Source organism: Miscanthus floridulus, chromosome 4 (assembly GCF_019320115.1).
Source record: "Miscanthus floridulus cultivar M001 chromosome 4, ASM1932011v1, whole genome shotgun sequence".
In the NCBI taxonomy this organism is placed as follows: Eukaryota; Viridiplantae; Streptophyta; class Magnoliopsida; order Poales; family Poaceae; genus Miscanthus; species Miscanthus floridulus.
In genome coordinates this window covers 5,929,011-5,944,087 of record NC_089583.1, presented here as the reverse complement: position 1 = coordinate 5,944,087, position 15,077 = coordinate 5,929,011, and the positions used below count along the sequence as shown (strand labels likewise).

The following is a 15,077-nucleotide window of genomic DNA, read 5'->3' as shown; positions in this document are numbered from 1 at the left end:
GCCGGATGATGCCCAAGGCTTCTTTTGCTCCATGACACCGCCACAATCCATAGAGCACCACGACAACACCCTCCTGGACTCTGGTGCATGTAGACCATAGACACTTCTCTCCAAACCGCCATGTACCCAACCTATCTTGGTATATAAGGGATAAGGTTGAACCTTAGGGGGGAGGATCCGAGAGACATATCATTTCATTCCTTATTCGATCCGCTCCTGCTCAGCACTAAGGGCAGGGGCAACCTAGAGAGGGGCACCGAGAGCTCCTCTACCACATCCATCGTCTTCCTCCTCTCCGACGAGGGGAAGGCTTCACCGGTGGTGAGGCAACCTTAGGATTAGCACCAAGCTAACCCCCTACCAAATCTCTCTATAGTTTGTTGTAACCCCTAATTTTCGGTGCTCTTGAGTATAAGGATCATTAGCTACTAGACGTAGGACACCGATCAGCCCGAACCAGGATAAACCATTATGTCTCCTCCGTGATTCTTATGTTTCTGAGTCCATCTGAGCAACCGGAGGCATGTACTCTGACACCGACTCAAACAACAATGCTTATCGCTGTTCTGACCCTACAACTACTAGTGTGCCAGGTAGGGGGCAGCGTTAAGTGCGATAAAGGCTCTACGATGGCTAGAGCCACCCGCCTCGTCGCTAGAGCAAGAGGCACTGCCCTAGACGATGATGTCCGCTTCCCTAGTGAGTTCTTCATCACAGTCGATGCCTCTGCTCTGAGCCAGGTCCTCTACTTTTGGGACTTGGCCTACGTCGCTGACTGCTATCGCAAGTTTTGTCCATGGGAGCCACGCCGGCGAGCAGCGGGTCCTAGTTGCCACCCCCACTATTGAGTTTCTCGAGAGTAGGGCTCCCAATCCTTGCTCAGCGGGCCCATCATGACTCCCACCTACGTCTGTCCTCAATGAGCCAGCATTAGAGACGCCATGCAGCGATCGGTGATCTACTCCTAGGTAGGCATCACGTGTGCGAGCGGCGTGCCCTTGGCACCTTCTAGTGCGAAGGCGCCACGCGAAGGAAGAGCGACATAGCAAGGGAGCTGATGTGCGAGTTTGGCAAATAGCTAAGTCCTTATGCCCCAGAACCCTTTGTTGTTCATTCCTTGCTCCCCAGATTATTGGTAGGGGAGACGCGCTTGCCCTGCCCAGAATGGACATGCTTTCGAGCCATGGATCTTCTCACCTCGGCCTTGTGGTCAGAGAGCGGAATCACTCTGTCCTTTTTGAGACCACCTAATGGGATAGGCCAACGCCCTAATTCTAAATGGGCATGACCTAGGCTAATGAAACTAACAGCCGATGCCCCTTGGGCTCGTGGGAAGAAAAAGGCATCGGGGATGCTCCCCACCGAGACAAATGGGGATGAAGCGGACATGGCAACAAAAGCATGGAAATTTGGCATGCGGGCACGCCCCTGGCACACCATTGTTTAGAGGGGCAAGCACCCAAAGTTACAGCAACAAATTTTACAACCGAATTCTTGTGCAGATCATGGAGAGGCTGGTGGAGCAGCAGGCCCTTCCACTTCACCGGGGAATTTATCGACCACCAGCGATGCATCATCAATGATGTTTGCGACGGCAGCAACTAGGGGCGCAATGGTGTCCTTCGCCCTTTCCATGGCCTCGTTAGAGCTGTGTCTTTAGGGATGCCAAGCGCCATGGCACCCAAGTCGACTCGAGGGAGCTAGAGCTTCACTAGGGTTAGGGCTGCCATAGCCCCCTAATAAACTACACACCTCACGACCCAGGGAATGCATGCTACAAGGGAGCACACCTGGCCGACAAGGTAGAGAGGGCCCCCTTGGGCCGACAGAGGGAGCAAGGCTCTGCATGCCTCCTACGCATTGGCGGTGAGCTCCTAGCCATGGTTAGCCAATGTGGTTCTGCCCGCCTCAGACACCTCCGCCTCTGCTTGTAGCTCATGCCATAGGTGATCACGCTCCGTGTGTGTCTTCCTCACCTCCTCCTCCAGGACGAGGACCATGCCACACTCATCCACAAGCTTCGCTCGCTACCCTACATTATTTAAAAGGAAGGAATCAAGTTCATGGTGATCGAGAGCAGGAGGCCCCACCTCGGAAGTAAGGGAAAGAAGAGGGAGGACAAACCTACGATGAGTTATCAGGCGTCATGGAGCTCTGAATGGGTAGCATCCCTCACAATCTCTAGCAGAATTAGGGTAGCCCTCAGCTCCATGACCGTCCCTAGGGCCACATGGCTAACCTCCTCTACCTCTGCACCCTTCTGCCAAAAAGCTTCGGGCCATGCTTCTATGGCATGCCTAGCCTCAAGCTCTGCCTCTAGCTTGATCCACAGCCACACGGCGTCGCTGCATGCCCCATCATGCTCCTTAACGAGCATCTCCATCAGTGTTGCCACTTGAGCATGCGATGGAGTGTGGGGGAGCAGGGCGGGCAAGAGTCTATCTCCCCCATTGGAGGAGCTAGCGGATGCCAGCGTGGCAATCCTCTCCCATTCCTAGACAAGATCTGACTTCTTCCGAGAAAGCTAGAGAATCGCCTATGATGGCAACAAGAGGAGCTTAGACAACCAGTTGCACCATCAGTGATCTAGCAAATCATTTTGCCAGCATGTACCTCACAGGAGTCATACACTGCTTGCTAGAGTTCGAAGAACTCCTCTGCCTGGCTCATCATGCTGGAGAGGGAGTCATAGAAGAACGCCACCAGCTTGTCGATGGTGCCCTGCTTCTCCATCAGCCCCAACCATGCGTCTACCTCAGGACAGTTGTCTAGCATGCGCGGCTCCTAGCTGGTGACATGGTGGGCGTTGGCATGGTTGTGGACAAGGAGCCAGCCTCATTGCTCTACAATGTCGTAGAGGTCTCCGAGGTGGCAACCCCCACCCAATTTCCACCCGATTAGGCAAGGGGCGCCATATGGAGGGGTTCCACCTTGATGGCGCTGGATCCCCCCAGGTGCACTGAGACCTCTATGGTTACTGAAAGGTCCTTGTTTGGTTTTGGTAATTGAGTGACAACTTAGGTGGACTAATTGTGTTTATGTGAGATACACAGGTGATTAGTCCACAGGTACATGTGTGTGAGCAACATATGCCATGGAGGTAAAAATGGCTTGGAGATGTTGCAAAGCTCACACATGTGATGATGAAGGAGCTTAAATGCACATGAGACATGACATTGAGTCATGTGATTAAGGTGGAGAAGATCAAGACAAGACTTGGCTTGATGGCCCAGTTGCAAGCATGAAGGGCAAGTCGAAGGCTTTGGAGTGATGGACCGCGTGGCGGTGAAGCTTGAGCAAGACTTGGCGCCGATGGACGATGGCAACGGTGAAGAGCAAGTAAAGTCAAGATCGATGAACCAATATGATCACGTGATGATATGAAGTGGATCATATCATTGTTGATCGTGTTGGTGCATGTGTTGCATCGACATTGGAGGAGATGGAATGGAATACGCAAGGCAAAGGTATAACCTAGGGCATTTCATTTCACCGGTCATAGGTGTGTAGAGAAGTTTATGATCGGGTTTAGGATAGATGGCCGTACTATCAAGAGGGGCAAACTTGTTTGCATATCGGTCATCTAGTGCCACTCGAGTGATCTAACTTTGCATCATCGCTAGGATCGAGTGGCATGGCAAGTTGAGTGGCTAACATCCTTTGGGAAATGATTGTGAAAAGCTAACACACATACACATGGTGGTGTACACTTGGTGATGTCGGCGCTTTCGGGAAAATGGAATGCCTATTTTCTATTGCGTCGGATGCAAATTCTTGTGGTTGGCACATTGGAGCAAGGGTGAAGAAGTTAGAAGTGAAAACAAGTTGATCGCGAAGATGCTGGCGTCGGTCAACTGACCGGACGCTGGGTCTAAAAGCACCGGACGCTGGCAGGGTGCGTCCGGTCAAGCTGATGTACGATGGCGTAGAAGCTGGAGTGTGACCGGACGCTGGGCTGCGTCCAATCACGTGCGATCGAACGCGTCCGGTCGAAGAAATACGCCTTGGGGAGCTTACTGGAAACGACCGGACGCTGAGGTCCGGCGTCCGGTTAGTTGAAGCTGCTGCGTCCGGTCAGGTCAAGTGACCATTGGAATCAGGACACGTGGCCGTCTGTGGGCGACCGGACACTGAGGTCCAGCGTCTGGTCAACACGACCGGAGCGTCCGGTCGGCCCGATTTTTGCCCAGTGAAGGGGTAACGGCTAGTTTAGCCCTTGGGGCTATAAATAGAAGTGGCCTTCGGCCATGGCTAGAGGGGAGCACCAAAGGGGACTTAGTGTCCATGCTTGTGAGTGCTTGGGAGCCCTCCATCACACATATACTTAATAGTGATCATTCGATTGTGTGAGTGAGCGATTCTAGTGCAATTGCATCGTGAGGTTGCATCGAGTGGCACTAGGTGATCGAGTTGCAAGCCGGTGGTGCTTGTTACTCTTGGAGGTTGCCACCTCCTAGACGGCTTGGTGGTGGTCTCCGTTGAAGCCCACAAGAAGCTTGTGCGGCACTCCGAAGAAGTGCTTGTGAGGGGCATTGTGCTCGCCCCGCGGGAGACGCGAAGAGCAACTCTAGTAAAGCGTGTCATTGAGCTGCCCTCACTTAAGGGGTAGGTTCTTGCGGTGCCCGACATGTGGGCTTAGCGGGTGATGCTAATTAGCCGCTGAACCACCAAGTGAGTGGTCGACACAACGGGGACTAGCGTGTTGGCAAACACATGAACCTCGGGAGAAAAATCATCGTATCAACCTTATTCTTCCCGTTGGTTTGCATCCTTGTTACACAAGCTTGCAATTACTTTTATACATATTACGCTTGTGTACTTGCTCTTGTAATTAGATAGCTTGTGTAGCTTGCTAATTACCTTCTTGCTTGTGTAGCATAGAAGTAGCTCCCTTGCATGGCTAATTTGGTTTTAGTAACCTTGTTAGTCACATTGCTTAGTTTGTGTAGCTAAGTTTTTGCGCTCTCTAATTAGGCATTGGTTGCCTTGTTATTAAGCATTGCTAGTGAGCTTAGTTAGCTTTGTGCTTTTGCTTACTAGCATGTGTAGAAGCTCCCTTGTTGCTTAAAGTACTAGTGGCATAGGTTTGTGTAAACTTGCTCCTAGAATTGTTTAGGAGAGCTCTAGCTAGCCCGGCACCTTAGTTGCATAATTAGTATCTTTGCAAGGTGCTAGTGAACATATATAGAGGGGTGTAGTCTTGGCTAGACCAATAGTTTTAATTGCGCACTTGTTTTGGTTAGCCGACGCGATTAATTTTAGAAAAGACTATTCACCCCCCCCCTCTAGTCCACCATCTCGACCCTTCAGTTACCCCATCTCTGGTAGCACCTAGGCTCGAGGCCACCCCACTAGAGGGAGCGACGCCAGTGCCCTCACCTACCCAGGGCACCAGTAAGGGATGGCGGTGGTGCCCCTTCTGCATGAGTGGCCCAAGGGGTGCCTTCGCCTCACCTGAGGTCCCCGCTGAAGAAGATTCCCTACGACAAGTGGTGTCCTAGTTAGATGATGGGCATACGGGCCTCAAATGATGGCTGTCGAGTTAACAAAAGGTCCTTACCTGCCACCCACAGAGAGCCTCAGTGCGGAGCGTCTCTTCCGCCGGGGCCCCCTACCCCGAGAGAGCTCGAGCAGGGGCGCTTCCCGGCAAGCCTAACAGAGGGTGACCCACCCAGGGACAAACTTGCCCCTGACACTGGGGGAGGACTACCGGGTTTGACCTATGGCCCCTAGCCCCCCGAGCTGGGGGGGACGAAGACTTCCCTCGAGAACCGAAGGTCGTCATCCCTCAGCTCGAACACCGAGAACGGCGGTAGCAAACCATCGACTGCCAGCTCCCTTGACATGAAGCCAAGCACCATCCACGCCACCCCGGTCATGGACTCTTCTAGGAGGTGGTTGTTCGCCACCACGAACTGATCCCCTAGGCCAATGTACTCCCACATTGGGGTCGGCCTCACCCTCAGCGGAACAAAAACCCTCGAAGCACCATCTAGTCGGTTAGCCTGGCGTCCTTTAGGATGGTGATTCGGTGCAACAGCCCATTGGCAACATCGAGAGCACACCCCTCCAAGATGCTCTTCTAGGACAGCAGTGTTGCTGGCCCCAGACAGTCAAGGGAGATGGCCAAAAGGGACCCAGAGGGGTCAGAAAGATAGAACCACTTCCGGTGCCACCCCTTCTCCGAGGTGGGGAAGGAGAGCTCCAGGTACCACAGCTTTAGATTATTACGTAGCTGGATGGTGGCGGCGTCGATCCACTACTCGGATCCATCGCCATCCTTGTTCAGGTTCAATCGGAAGATCCTCTGCCACATATCAAAGTGGGGCTCGATCCCCAAGTAGCACTCACAGAGGGTGATGAACATCGCGTGGTGCGCCACCCCATGTGGTGTCAAGTCATGAAGCCGCAACCTGAAATGGTGTAGGAACCCCTGCACAAATGGATGCATGGGGACCCCAAAGCTGGCAAGGTGGAAGGGGGCGAAGGAGACAACCTAAGATTCCCTAAGCACGGTCTCCACCACCCTCAGGTCTGGCAAATCCCAGCCGGTGGAAGGAAGGATTATCCAAGCCCGGGCCAATTCCAACATCTTGCCTTCGGCCTTCGAGGTGTCCCACTTCGCCATCGCAATACCACCACGAACGGACACAAGTGAGCTTAGTGGCGTCAAGGAAGGGGGTGATGGGGAGGCTAGAATAGAAGGTATGGCCACTTCCCTCCCAATTCTGCCCTTTCTATATCCGAGCATGCAGAAGTGAACCCGAGCCGACCAAGCGCGCCGCCCACACTGCGCACGCCTCCTCATGGGACTTGAGGGGATCCAACTACCCTTGGGCCCATCGATCACCATCAACGGCCTAGATCCACGCGCATCAAGTGTCATGGCTCCTCCACAAGATCTACTCCACGTGGCCTGACATCCCATCTCCTAGACAAAGTGGGAGGGCACGAGGGTACACACAATAACTCCTTCACCAGGCATGGAGACCCAGGCGCCTTCAAACCGCTTGCTCAAGGCATCAGCAAAAGGGACATGCCTCGAAGCCTCCATGTCTACTGACAAGGAGGCCCCACGATGGCCTTGGGGGCTACGCCAGCTACCTAGATGGAGCAACCCAACCCCCCGATCGATGGACTCTTGGGCGGCATGACCCAAAAACCAACCAACTCTATGGAGTTGGGCCGAGAGCTACTGAGCGATCGACCCAACGAGGGTCCCTTGCTCAAAGCTCGGCGAGCTCCCCATGACCCGACCTATGGCCGCAGAAGGTCAGCCCTAGAAGGCCAGCCCAAGAGGGTCAAAGCCTGCTACCGAAGCCCCTAGAAGGGCCTATCACGCTGGGTGATCAGGTGGCCCTGAGCCAAAGCCCAGACGCTCTCGATCACCTGACCCATGGCAGGCTCCGACCACAAGGAGGGGTGCCTCCGAGCCTAGAGTTGGTAACTCCCAGATGACTTCACCAAACCCTTGATTGGGCCACAGACCTACTCAACATAGGACCAGAAGGGGTCAGCACCTCTACCGCCCGGCCTCAATAGCCGAACGCCCTAGTCAAACCAGAGGAAGGGCCCCACACAGGGCATCGCACTCTCATCAGCGGAAGCCAACCCTACTATGGCTAGCTCAATGACTGGAAGATCGAATTTAGCCCTTTGTCGCCATCACGAACCAGGCTAAGTGGGGCCACGAAGGGCTCGGGGGCTCCTGATGAGATCCTAACCTATGGGTATATTAAGCATCGAGATCAATGGTTCCTAACCGAAGAGACCTCACTGAGCCTACGCACGACAAAGCCCCTGCTCAGGGCTCAGGGGCTCGCTCGAGCCTCAGGCTCCCGATCGATGACACGCTCGTGCTCGGCCCTTGGCTCCTGCCCGGCTTACGACGCCAGCCAAGGGCCGGGTGCAAGAAGACAAGCCTCAAGCCATCGAGGCTCGGGTGCTCCCAGGCGCTGCACTCTGGGTGTGGCCTTGCTGGCCGCTCCCACGATAGGGTCACGCATGGGGCGTGACATAAGAAGACAAGTCCCCTCGGCCTCTAGTGGCTCGGCGGCTCCTGAGCCCGCACGTCAGCCCCTGGAGCCGACCTCCTTCGCCACCAAGAAGACTCCAAAAGGTCCACCTGGGGGGACGCCGGTCCAAGCTAACACAGCCTGACACGCAGAGTGTCAGAACATAGCAGTCGGACGACGTCCAAGGCTTCTTTGGCCCACGACACCGCCATGGTCCATAGAGCGTCGCAGCAAGACCCTCCTGGACTCCGACGCATGTAGATCATAGACACTTTTCCCTAAATAGCTATGTACCCGACCTATCTCGGTATATAAGGGATAAGGTCGAACCTTAGGGGGAGGATCCGAGAGACAGACCATTCTATTCCTCATTCGATCTGCTCTTGCTTAGCACTAAGGGCAGGGGCAACCCAGAGAGGGGCATCGGAGCTCCTCCTCCGCATCTATCATCTTCTTCCTCTCCGACGAGGAGAAGGCTCCACCGGTGGTGAGGTAATCTTAGGATTAGCACCGAGCTAACCCCTACCAAATCTCTCTATACTCTGTTGTAAGCCCCCGATTTTGGGTGCTCTTGAGTATAAGGATCATCAGCTATTGGACGTAGGGCACGATCGGCCCGAACCAGGATAAACCGTAGCATCCCCTCTGTGATTCTTGTGTTTCTGAGTCCACCCGAGCCACCGGAGACACGTACTCTGACACCGACTCGAACAACAATGTTTGACGCGGTTCCGACCCCGCGACAGATGGGCTACGTGGTCGGTGGACGGACTCCGACCAAATCGAAATCGAAATAGGCAGAGGGGGGGTGCCCAAAAATAATGAAATATCAGCGCGAAATGGGCAAAAACTAAAGTTGGGCCGAATTTAACACAACAAAATAACTGGAGGGATGGGGGTCGGCGGACGGACTCGGTCCGACTGGTTGGCAGGGATGCAGCTGATGGAGAGCTATCGGGCCGCCATATGGGCCGGGACACATCATGCTGCATCGCGTAGGTGGACATGCTCGTCGTGGGGGACCGTTGGGCTGCCATTGCTTGCTGGCCCTGTACTGCTGTCTAAGCATAAAGATAAACAATCTCCCAATTGACCTGCTGCCATGTCGTCGACTGTGAAGTAGTGCCGGTGCCGGCTTACTCGACGTATGTACGCCATGCATGTGAAGATGGTGCCGGATATTTGCCGGCTGTCAAATCGCAGGGCTTCTACAACGTTCCCGTCAGGTAGGCTGTCTCGCTCTCACCGGCCCGGGCGCCGTACGTAGCTGGATACGGTATCACGTATGATACTCCACATTTGTACATACGTACATGTTGGCTTGCCGTTTCATCAGTCAAAGCAACGTGGCGTACGTGCATGTACACCAGCAAAGGAGATAGTAAACATATGCATGGTGCTCTGTTAAATGTTTGGCCACGACGACTTTGTTTATACATGCATGCATGTGCACAGAAATGCCTTTGGTCAAAAATAATCATGGACCGTATATATATTTGAGCTAATCATATCACATTGCTTGTCATCAACTACTGCAGTACCAATTTTCTCAGGCGGCCATTTCACATGTTCGGAGGCGGACATGCTGTCCAATTACGTCAAGGTCTGCGTTCCTTGGCGGCCAAAACAGCCTGCCTCTGTAAATAGCTACTTCAGAGATGGTCGCATTAATTATAACACCCACCTCTGTAAATAGCTACTTTTCTTGGCCCTGTGGGGAACCTTTGGATCTTGGTCCGTCATATATGTTATTCACCCTTAGGGATAGGGATGAAAAAGGATTGGATACGGACGGATATCACTGATATTATATTTATTTTCATAGTTTTGTCTGGATTCAGATTCGAATACGGATAGTGTCAACTATGCTGGATAGGATACAACTGGATATCGGCATCATAAATATGCAATTTGAATATTCAGATACGGATACGGTATCGGATGTTGAAAATCTGGACTCGGATACGGATAGATCTGAACCCCTCTAAATGGATTCGGTCTTGAATACGGTCAGAAAATATCCGTACCGTTTTCACTCCTACTTAGAGGCGAAGCTAACCCCTAGGAAGGTCCAGTCACAGCTGTAAGACCACCTAGGGCGCTCATCAGAAACGTGTCATTTGTATGGTTAAACTCTTCTTCTTAATTACAATGATATACAAATCTTTTACGTATTCGAGAAAAAAATCATTAATTAGGCGATATGTCACCATTTTTTATGATATGGCACCGTACTAGAGATGAAATTGGAGGGAATGGTTTCATCATGATGAAACCAGGAGCACACCGTTTCCAACCATTGGAAACCGTGTGAAACAAGCATTGGGGGCATTAAATTTCATTTCATCCAACAATCAGCCAATCATGAACATCGCGTATTAAATGCTATGAGTAGCTTATGAAATAACAAAATGAAACAAGCATTGGATTCAAAGCACTATAGATGACATGGCAACCAAGGTAACATCAAAATGAAATACACCATTGGGATTGGCAATACCTTGCTCCCTACTCGTGTAATACAACTTCATCTTTTTTTCCTCTTTCTTTCTGTAACTCCACCTGGGCAATGAATGTAACTCCACCATGACCCTATTGTAACACCCCAGCTTGTTTGTATCTGTAACAGTTGTGGTTGTTGGCCCAAGGTGTAACGCCTCAGGCCCGGCACACGGCGCAGGCCCACTCTACCGAGGGGTGGGCCCACCTACGTAGCAACCCGTTTATGCTTTCGTCCTCGCTTCGCGTAAAATGGTTAACCGAAGGTTACTACGCGTTCTTAGTCTGACTATTTAAGTGGGTTCGGCAACTTCAGCTTGTGATACTATTCCCGGTGCTACAGTGTTCCGCTATGCCACAGGACCCGTATCACCCATCTCGCTACAGTACTCGCAATTGGGCCCGGCCCACCAGACTGGCCCATTAGCAGGGTCTTACACAAGGTTCTGGTGTGGTTGTGTTGTTGCCTGGTGGGTGGTTTAGTACTATCTTACGAATGTAGGTAGACCTTGTTGCGGTGTCAAATATTGTGTCTCTAGCTTAACCTTTTTACTTGAGTGAGAAAGAAAGAGATGTGCTATAAGTTCATGGGCTCGCTCCAATGGAAGGGATAGGCTACGTGGATATTGTTTATAGGTTGTAAGACCTGTTGTACGTCTTGGACCGATAGCTTTATCCGTGGCAAGATTTCTGAAGACTGTATGGGCAGTTGGGCACCCTGCAAATACCTTGCACTGTACAACCAGTTATCATATTATTTTGCAATCTTGAAGACCAAAGAGTCCTTTCTTCTGCAGTTCTGAAGAACAAAGAATCTAGTGTGCCGGCCGTTATTCTTGCTGTTCTTAAATTTTAACTTGTGTACAGTATGTTTCACAAAAAAAAAAACTTGTGTACAATATACATGCATTGGGAAGAGATAAATACTTGACTGTGCTAAGTATTACACACAATTTAATGTTAAGTTATTTCCCGTTATGTATGCCAATAAAAATAAATGATAACTATGCCACGGTTCCATTTTTTGGCATGGGTTCTCCCTTCAAGAACTGTTGGAACAATATGAGTGCTTGCTGCGGGCGGTGGAGGGGAACCTCGTGCCCTGCGCCACGGACGGTCACCAAGGTCAGGCCCTCGTACACTTGGCTCCATCCACCAACCTATTTAAATTCAAAATCACAAATGATTATTAGCACAGACTAAGAGCTGTCGACTTGTAGGATGTGTGAATACTAGAGTAATTTGCATATTGATGTGAAATGTGACTAGAAATTAACTAGAATTCAGAGATGTATGTCCATCGATCATGAGGTTCATATGAGGAAGGCTGGGTGAGTAGAATGAATGAACGAAGCTGACCTGTTTCTTATCATACCACGGATACCAGCTAGTGGTAGTTGGGAGGCCAAGAGCATCAATGGAGTATCTTGTTGATGTTAAGGGGATTACGGCGTCCGTGTCTCCACTGCGAAATAAACAAGAGATCAATCATTCTATAATTGAAGATGAGTTTGAAAATTCAGTACCCCTACAGTTGTTGTGGCAAATAATGCAGGATTCCCTGTCACGTCTTTGTGTGACTTCCTGGTACAAAATCCTAAATAATTGTGCGTGTGTGGTCTATTCTTTCAGTAGAGGTTATCCATGTCCAAGCAAAGAAAATTGTGTTGAGTAGTAGTTGAATTCAAATGCGGTTGTGTTTCATTTTCCATCTTATTGTTGTTGCAGTTATTCTTCTTGATGACAGGACAACCGTGACTTTCAATCAATTTTCTAAATAGTTGGCGAAATTTTGGCACACGCGATGAAAACAAGTTGGCAACGCTACAATTGCTACAAAATTGAAGCTGGAGCAAGAGACAACTTTCATGTGAACGACTATTTGGGGCCTTCTGCTATTCATGAAAACGACGGGTAAATTAAGGTGGAATATTATGCAGCTGACGCAATGCACAACCTATACCTACTTCTTCAGTTAATCATTCCGTCCGATCCGATCATTGCAGCAAAGTGTGACACGATATCTGTAACGACCTTCTAGTTCTATGCATGCAGTCAAATACACTGGGCTCCAATGCAATAATTTGATAGAAAAATTTTCAATTCGGATAGGAATAGAGAAAACAACGTGTATTCTAAATTTCTACTGGAAATGGATTTGCCTATCAAACAGCCTCCAATCCTCCCCATGCATAAGAGCAAATAAACAACAGCTGTCTAGCAGGCAAATATATATAATCGGTAGCTCTCCTGCTGCCCATTTGTTTCAAAAAAGGAAAGAAATTAAAATGCTGCGAATAACTAACTGACCTGAAGACCCATATCCTTAGGCCAGCTGCGATAAGCTCTTTGTAGATAGAAAGCATGGACCTTGGCGAATCTCCCCAGTTGGTGTCGATAATTAAATCACTGAGGTTCATGGAGCAGGATTCAAAATAAAGCTGCAGGATTCAAAATGAAGCTGAAACACTTTGCCACACATGCACGCCACGCACGAACCTGCAGGTCGCCCATGGATAGTTTATTCCGGTGAGGTTGGCGTGGAGAGCCCTCTGCACCTCCGGCCGGTTGTAGTAAACCGTGGAGTGGTTTTCGGTGCACGGGTCATACGATCCCCCCATCAAGTGGTAGTAGTGGCGGCGGCCTATCAACGACGACGACCTCCATGATCTCTTGGTCGACGACGTCTGGCCGCACAGGGGCGTGTAGATGCTGTACATGTCGATGTTGCCCTGCTCCGCCGTGGCCACGTCCGTCGCCGCGTTGCACGCCGGCGACGGGTGGATGATGGACTCGTTGAGACCACCGCAGGAGGTCCTGAGCAGCCCGTACGTGGCGTCGGAGATCAGCCCGTGGTTCCACCACGACTCGAACATGCCGGCGTAGTCCGTGTGGTCGTTGATCACCGCGTTGCCGACCATGAAGCCTTTGAAGTTTATGATGGGTCTCGCGACGCCTGCGTTGTTCCGGTAGACCAGCTGCGACAGCTGCGGGACGTAGTGCCCTGCGTGCGTGCCGATTTTACTCAGTTTTTTTTATATATATTTATTTATTATCATGTCATCAGTTCCTATTGCAGTAGAAAAATAAAGCACGTGTTTATTATAGTAAGTATTACTTAACCTCCGTAGCTCTCTCCGGCAATGTAGAAATCGCGGTACTTGTACTGCGGGAACCTCTCGAACCATTTCACCAGGAAAGTGTAGGAATCGTGGGCTGTTTTGTTGTCGCCGTTGGTGTAAAGCTCGGAGCTGGTGTTGGTGTAGGAGAATCCCACGCCGGCCGGCGAGTCCAGGAACAAGATGTTCGCCGCTGCAGCAACACGTAACGCATATATATACATACACGCACAAAATTCAATGTCGATCAGCGTATAACTAACAAGCTACGGCATGCAACAAAAGGCACCTGTGTTCCACCGGTCCTCGTTGAGGAATAGTGTCGCGCCGTCAGGCCGGATGCGGAACGCGCCGAGCTCCTCGGACGCGCCGTACGCCACCGACGAGCACCCTGGCCCGCCGTTCAGCCACAGCACCAGCGGCGCCGGCTGTGCCTCCGGCGGCACCTCCTGGAGCCAGTAGAACAGCGCTCGCCCGCCGGCGCCCTCGTCCACTGCAACGTACCCCGAGTACATCGGGAAGTCCACGGCCGGCTGCCCTGGCAGCCGTCCGATGCGGTCTCCGGCGGCGGTTCCGGCCGATGCGGCGGCGGCTCGCCATGATGCCAATGCAAGCAACACGGGAAGAAGAAGCACTACTGGAGCTACTAGAGGGAGACCGCCGGTCATCGTGCTCAGCTCGTGCACGTACAATTGTTGGATGATGATTACAGAGACAATGTATATATTCCAATTTGTGGGATAGTACTTGTATATATAAATTGGCGTACTTTGAAGTCTAAGCAGAGTTGATAGGTGTCACTGTTTCGTTTGGACCGCACGCTCTCCTGATGTTGTCTTCTTTATTTCATAATTTATTTCAGTTTATTTATTCCACCAATTTGACCACGGCAAGAAGTACAGGGAGAGAGATGGTGACGTCGTACGTCAAAGAATGTACCGTGTCGCCGAGGTAATCTATCCCGGCTCCAAAAGAAGAAAGCGACTGTACCGTGCTTGCAAAGTTGGAATTTGATTAAAGCTTGCATTGCTACCCAGCTGATTTACTATTGTACATTCATATAGGCCTGTGTTAATGTCAGGAGCTTGACGACGGGGCGATGCTGAAACTGAAGACAACAAGGCAAAGGGAGGGAAGACCAGGAGCAGACCACTTGGAGGCCGGAAGCAGAACAAGGTAAAGACTTATAAACCAGGACATCTCCACATGTGATATTAATATCACATGTGGAGATGTCCTGGATATCACATGTGAAGATGTCCTGGTTTCTAAGTACCGTATGTGACAACGTGCACGAAACTTTTTCAATTTTTTACCATAGGCTCCACATGCTATATAACAATGCATCCACAAGTTTCGTGATTTTCTGAATTCGTTTGAATTTTATACAATTTGAAAACACTTTGGCCGCAACTTTGTCCTCATGTTTCGTTAACAAGATGTG

General features: G+C 50.9%; 1 protein-coding gene across 1 annotated transcript; it reads right to left on the bottom strand.

Annotated features, from left to right (window-relative positions):
* Positions 1-11,319: 11,319 nt before the first annotated feature.
* Positions 11,320-14,356, bottom strand: LOC136549352 (serine carboxypeptidase 2-like). Its single transcript, XM_066540598.1, has 6 exons — positions 13,923-14,356; positions 13,638-13,826; positions 13,014-13,518; positions 12,825-12,923; positions 11,874-11,979; positions 11,320-11,674 (listed from the first exon to the last, which is right to left on the bottom strand). Exons 1-6 carry the CDS (start codon positions 14,299-14,301, stop codon positions 11,519-11,521), a joined length of 1,434 nt encoding a protein of 477 aa, XP_066396695.1. The 5' UTR covers positions 14,302-14,356; the 3' UTR covers positions 11,320-11,518.
* Between the last annotated feature and the right edge of the window lie 721 nt (positions 14,357-15,077).

What these genes read in the sequence shown, in the direction of transcription:
- LOC136549352 (XM_066540598.1), bottom strand. Translation starts at nt 14,301, where the DNA reads ATGACCGGCGGTCTCCCTCTAGTAGCTCCAGTAGTGCTTCTTCTTCCC. An exon ending in CGAGGACCGGTGGAACACAG is followed by an intron (nt 13,827 to 13,922) that starts GTGCCTTTTGTT and finishes GTGTTGCTGCAG; the next exon opens with CGGCGAACATCTTGTTCCTG. An exon ending in CGTGGTATGATAAGAAACAG is followed by an intron (nt 11,675 to 11,873) that starts GTCAGCTTCGTT and finishes GAATTTAAATAG; the next exon opens with GTTGGTGGATGGAGCCAAGT.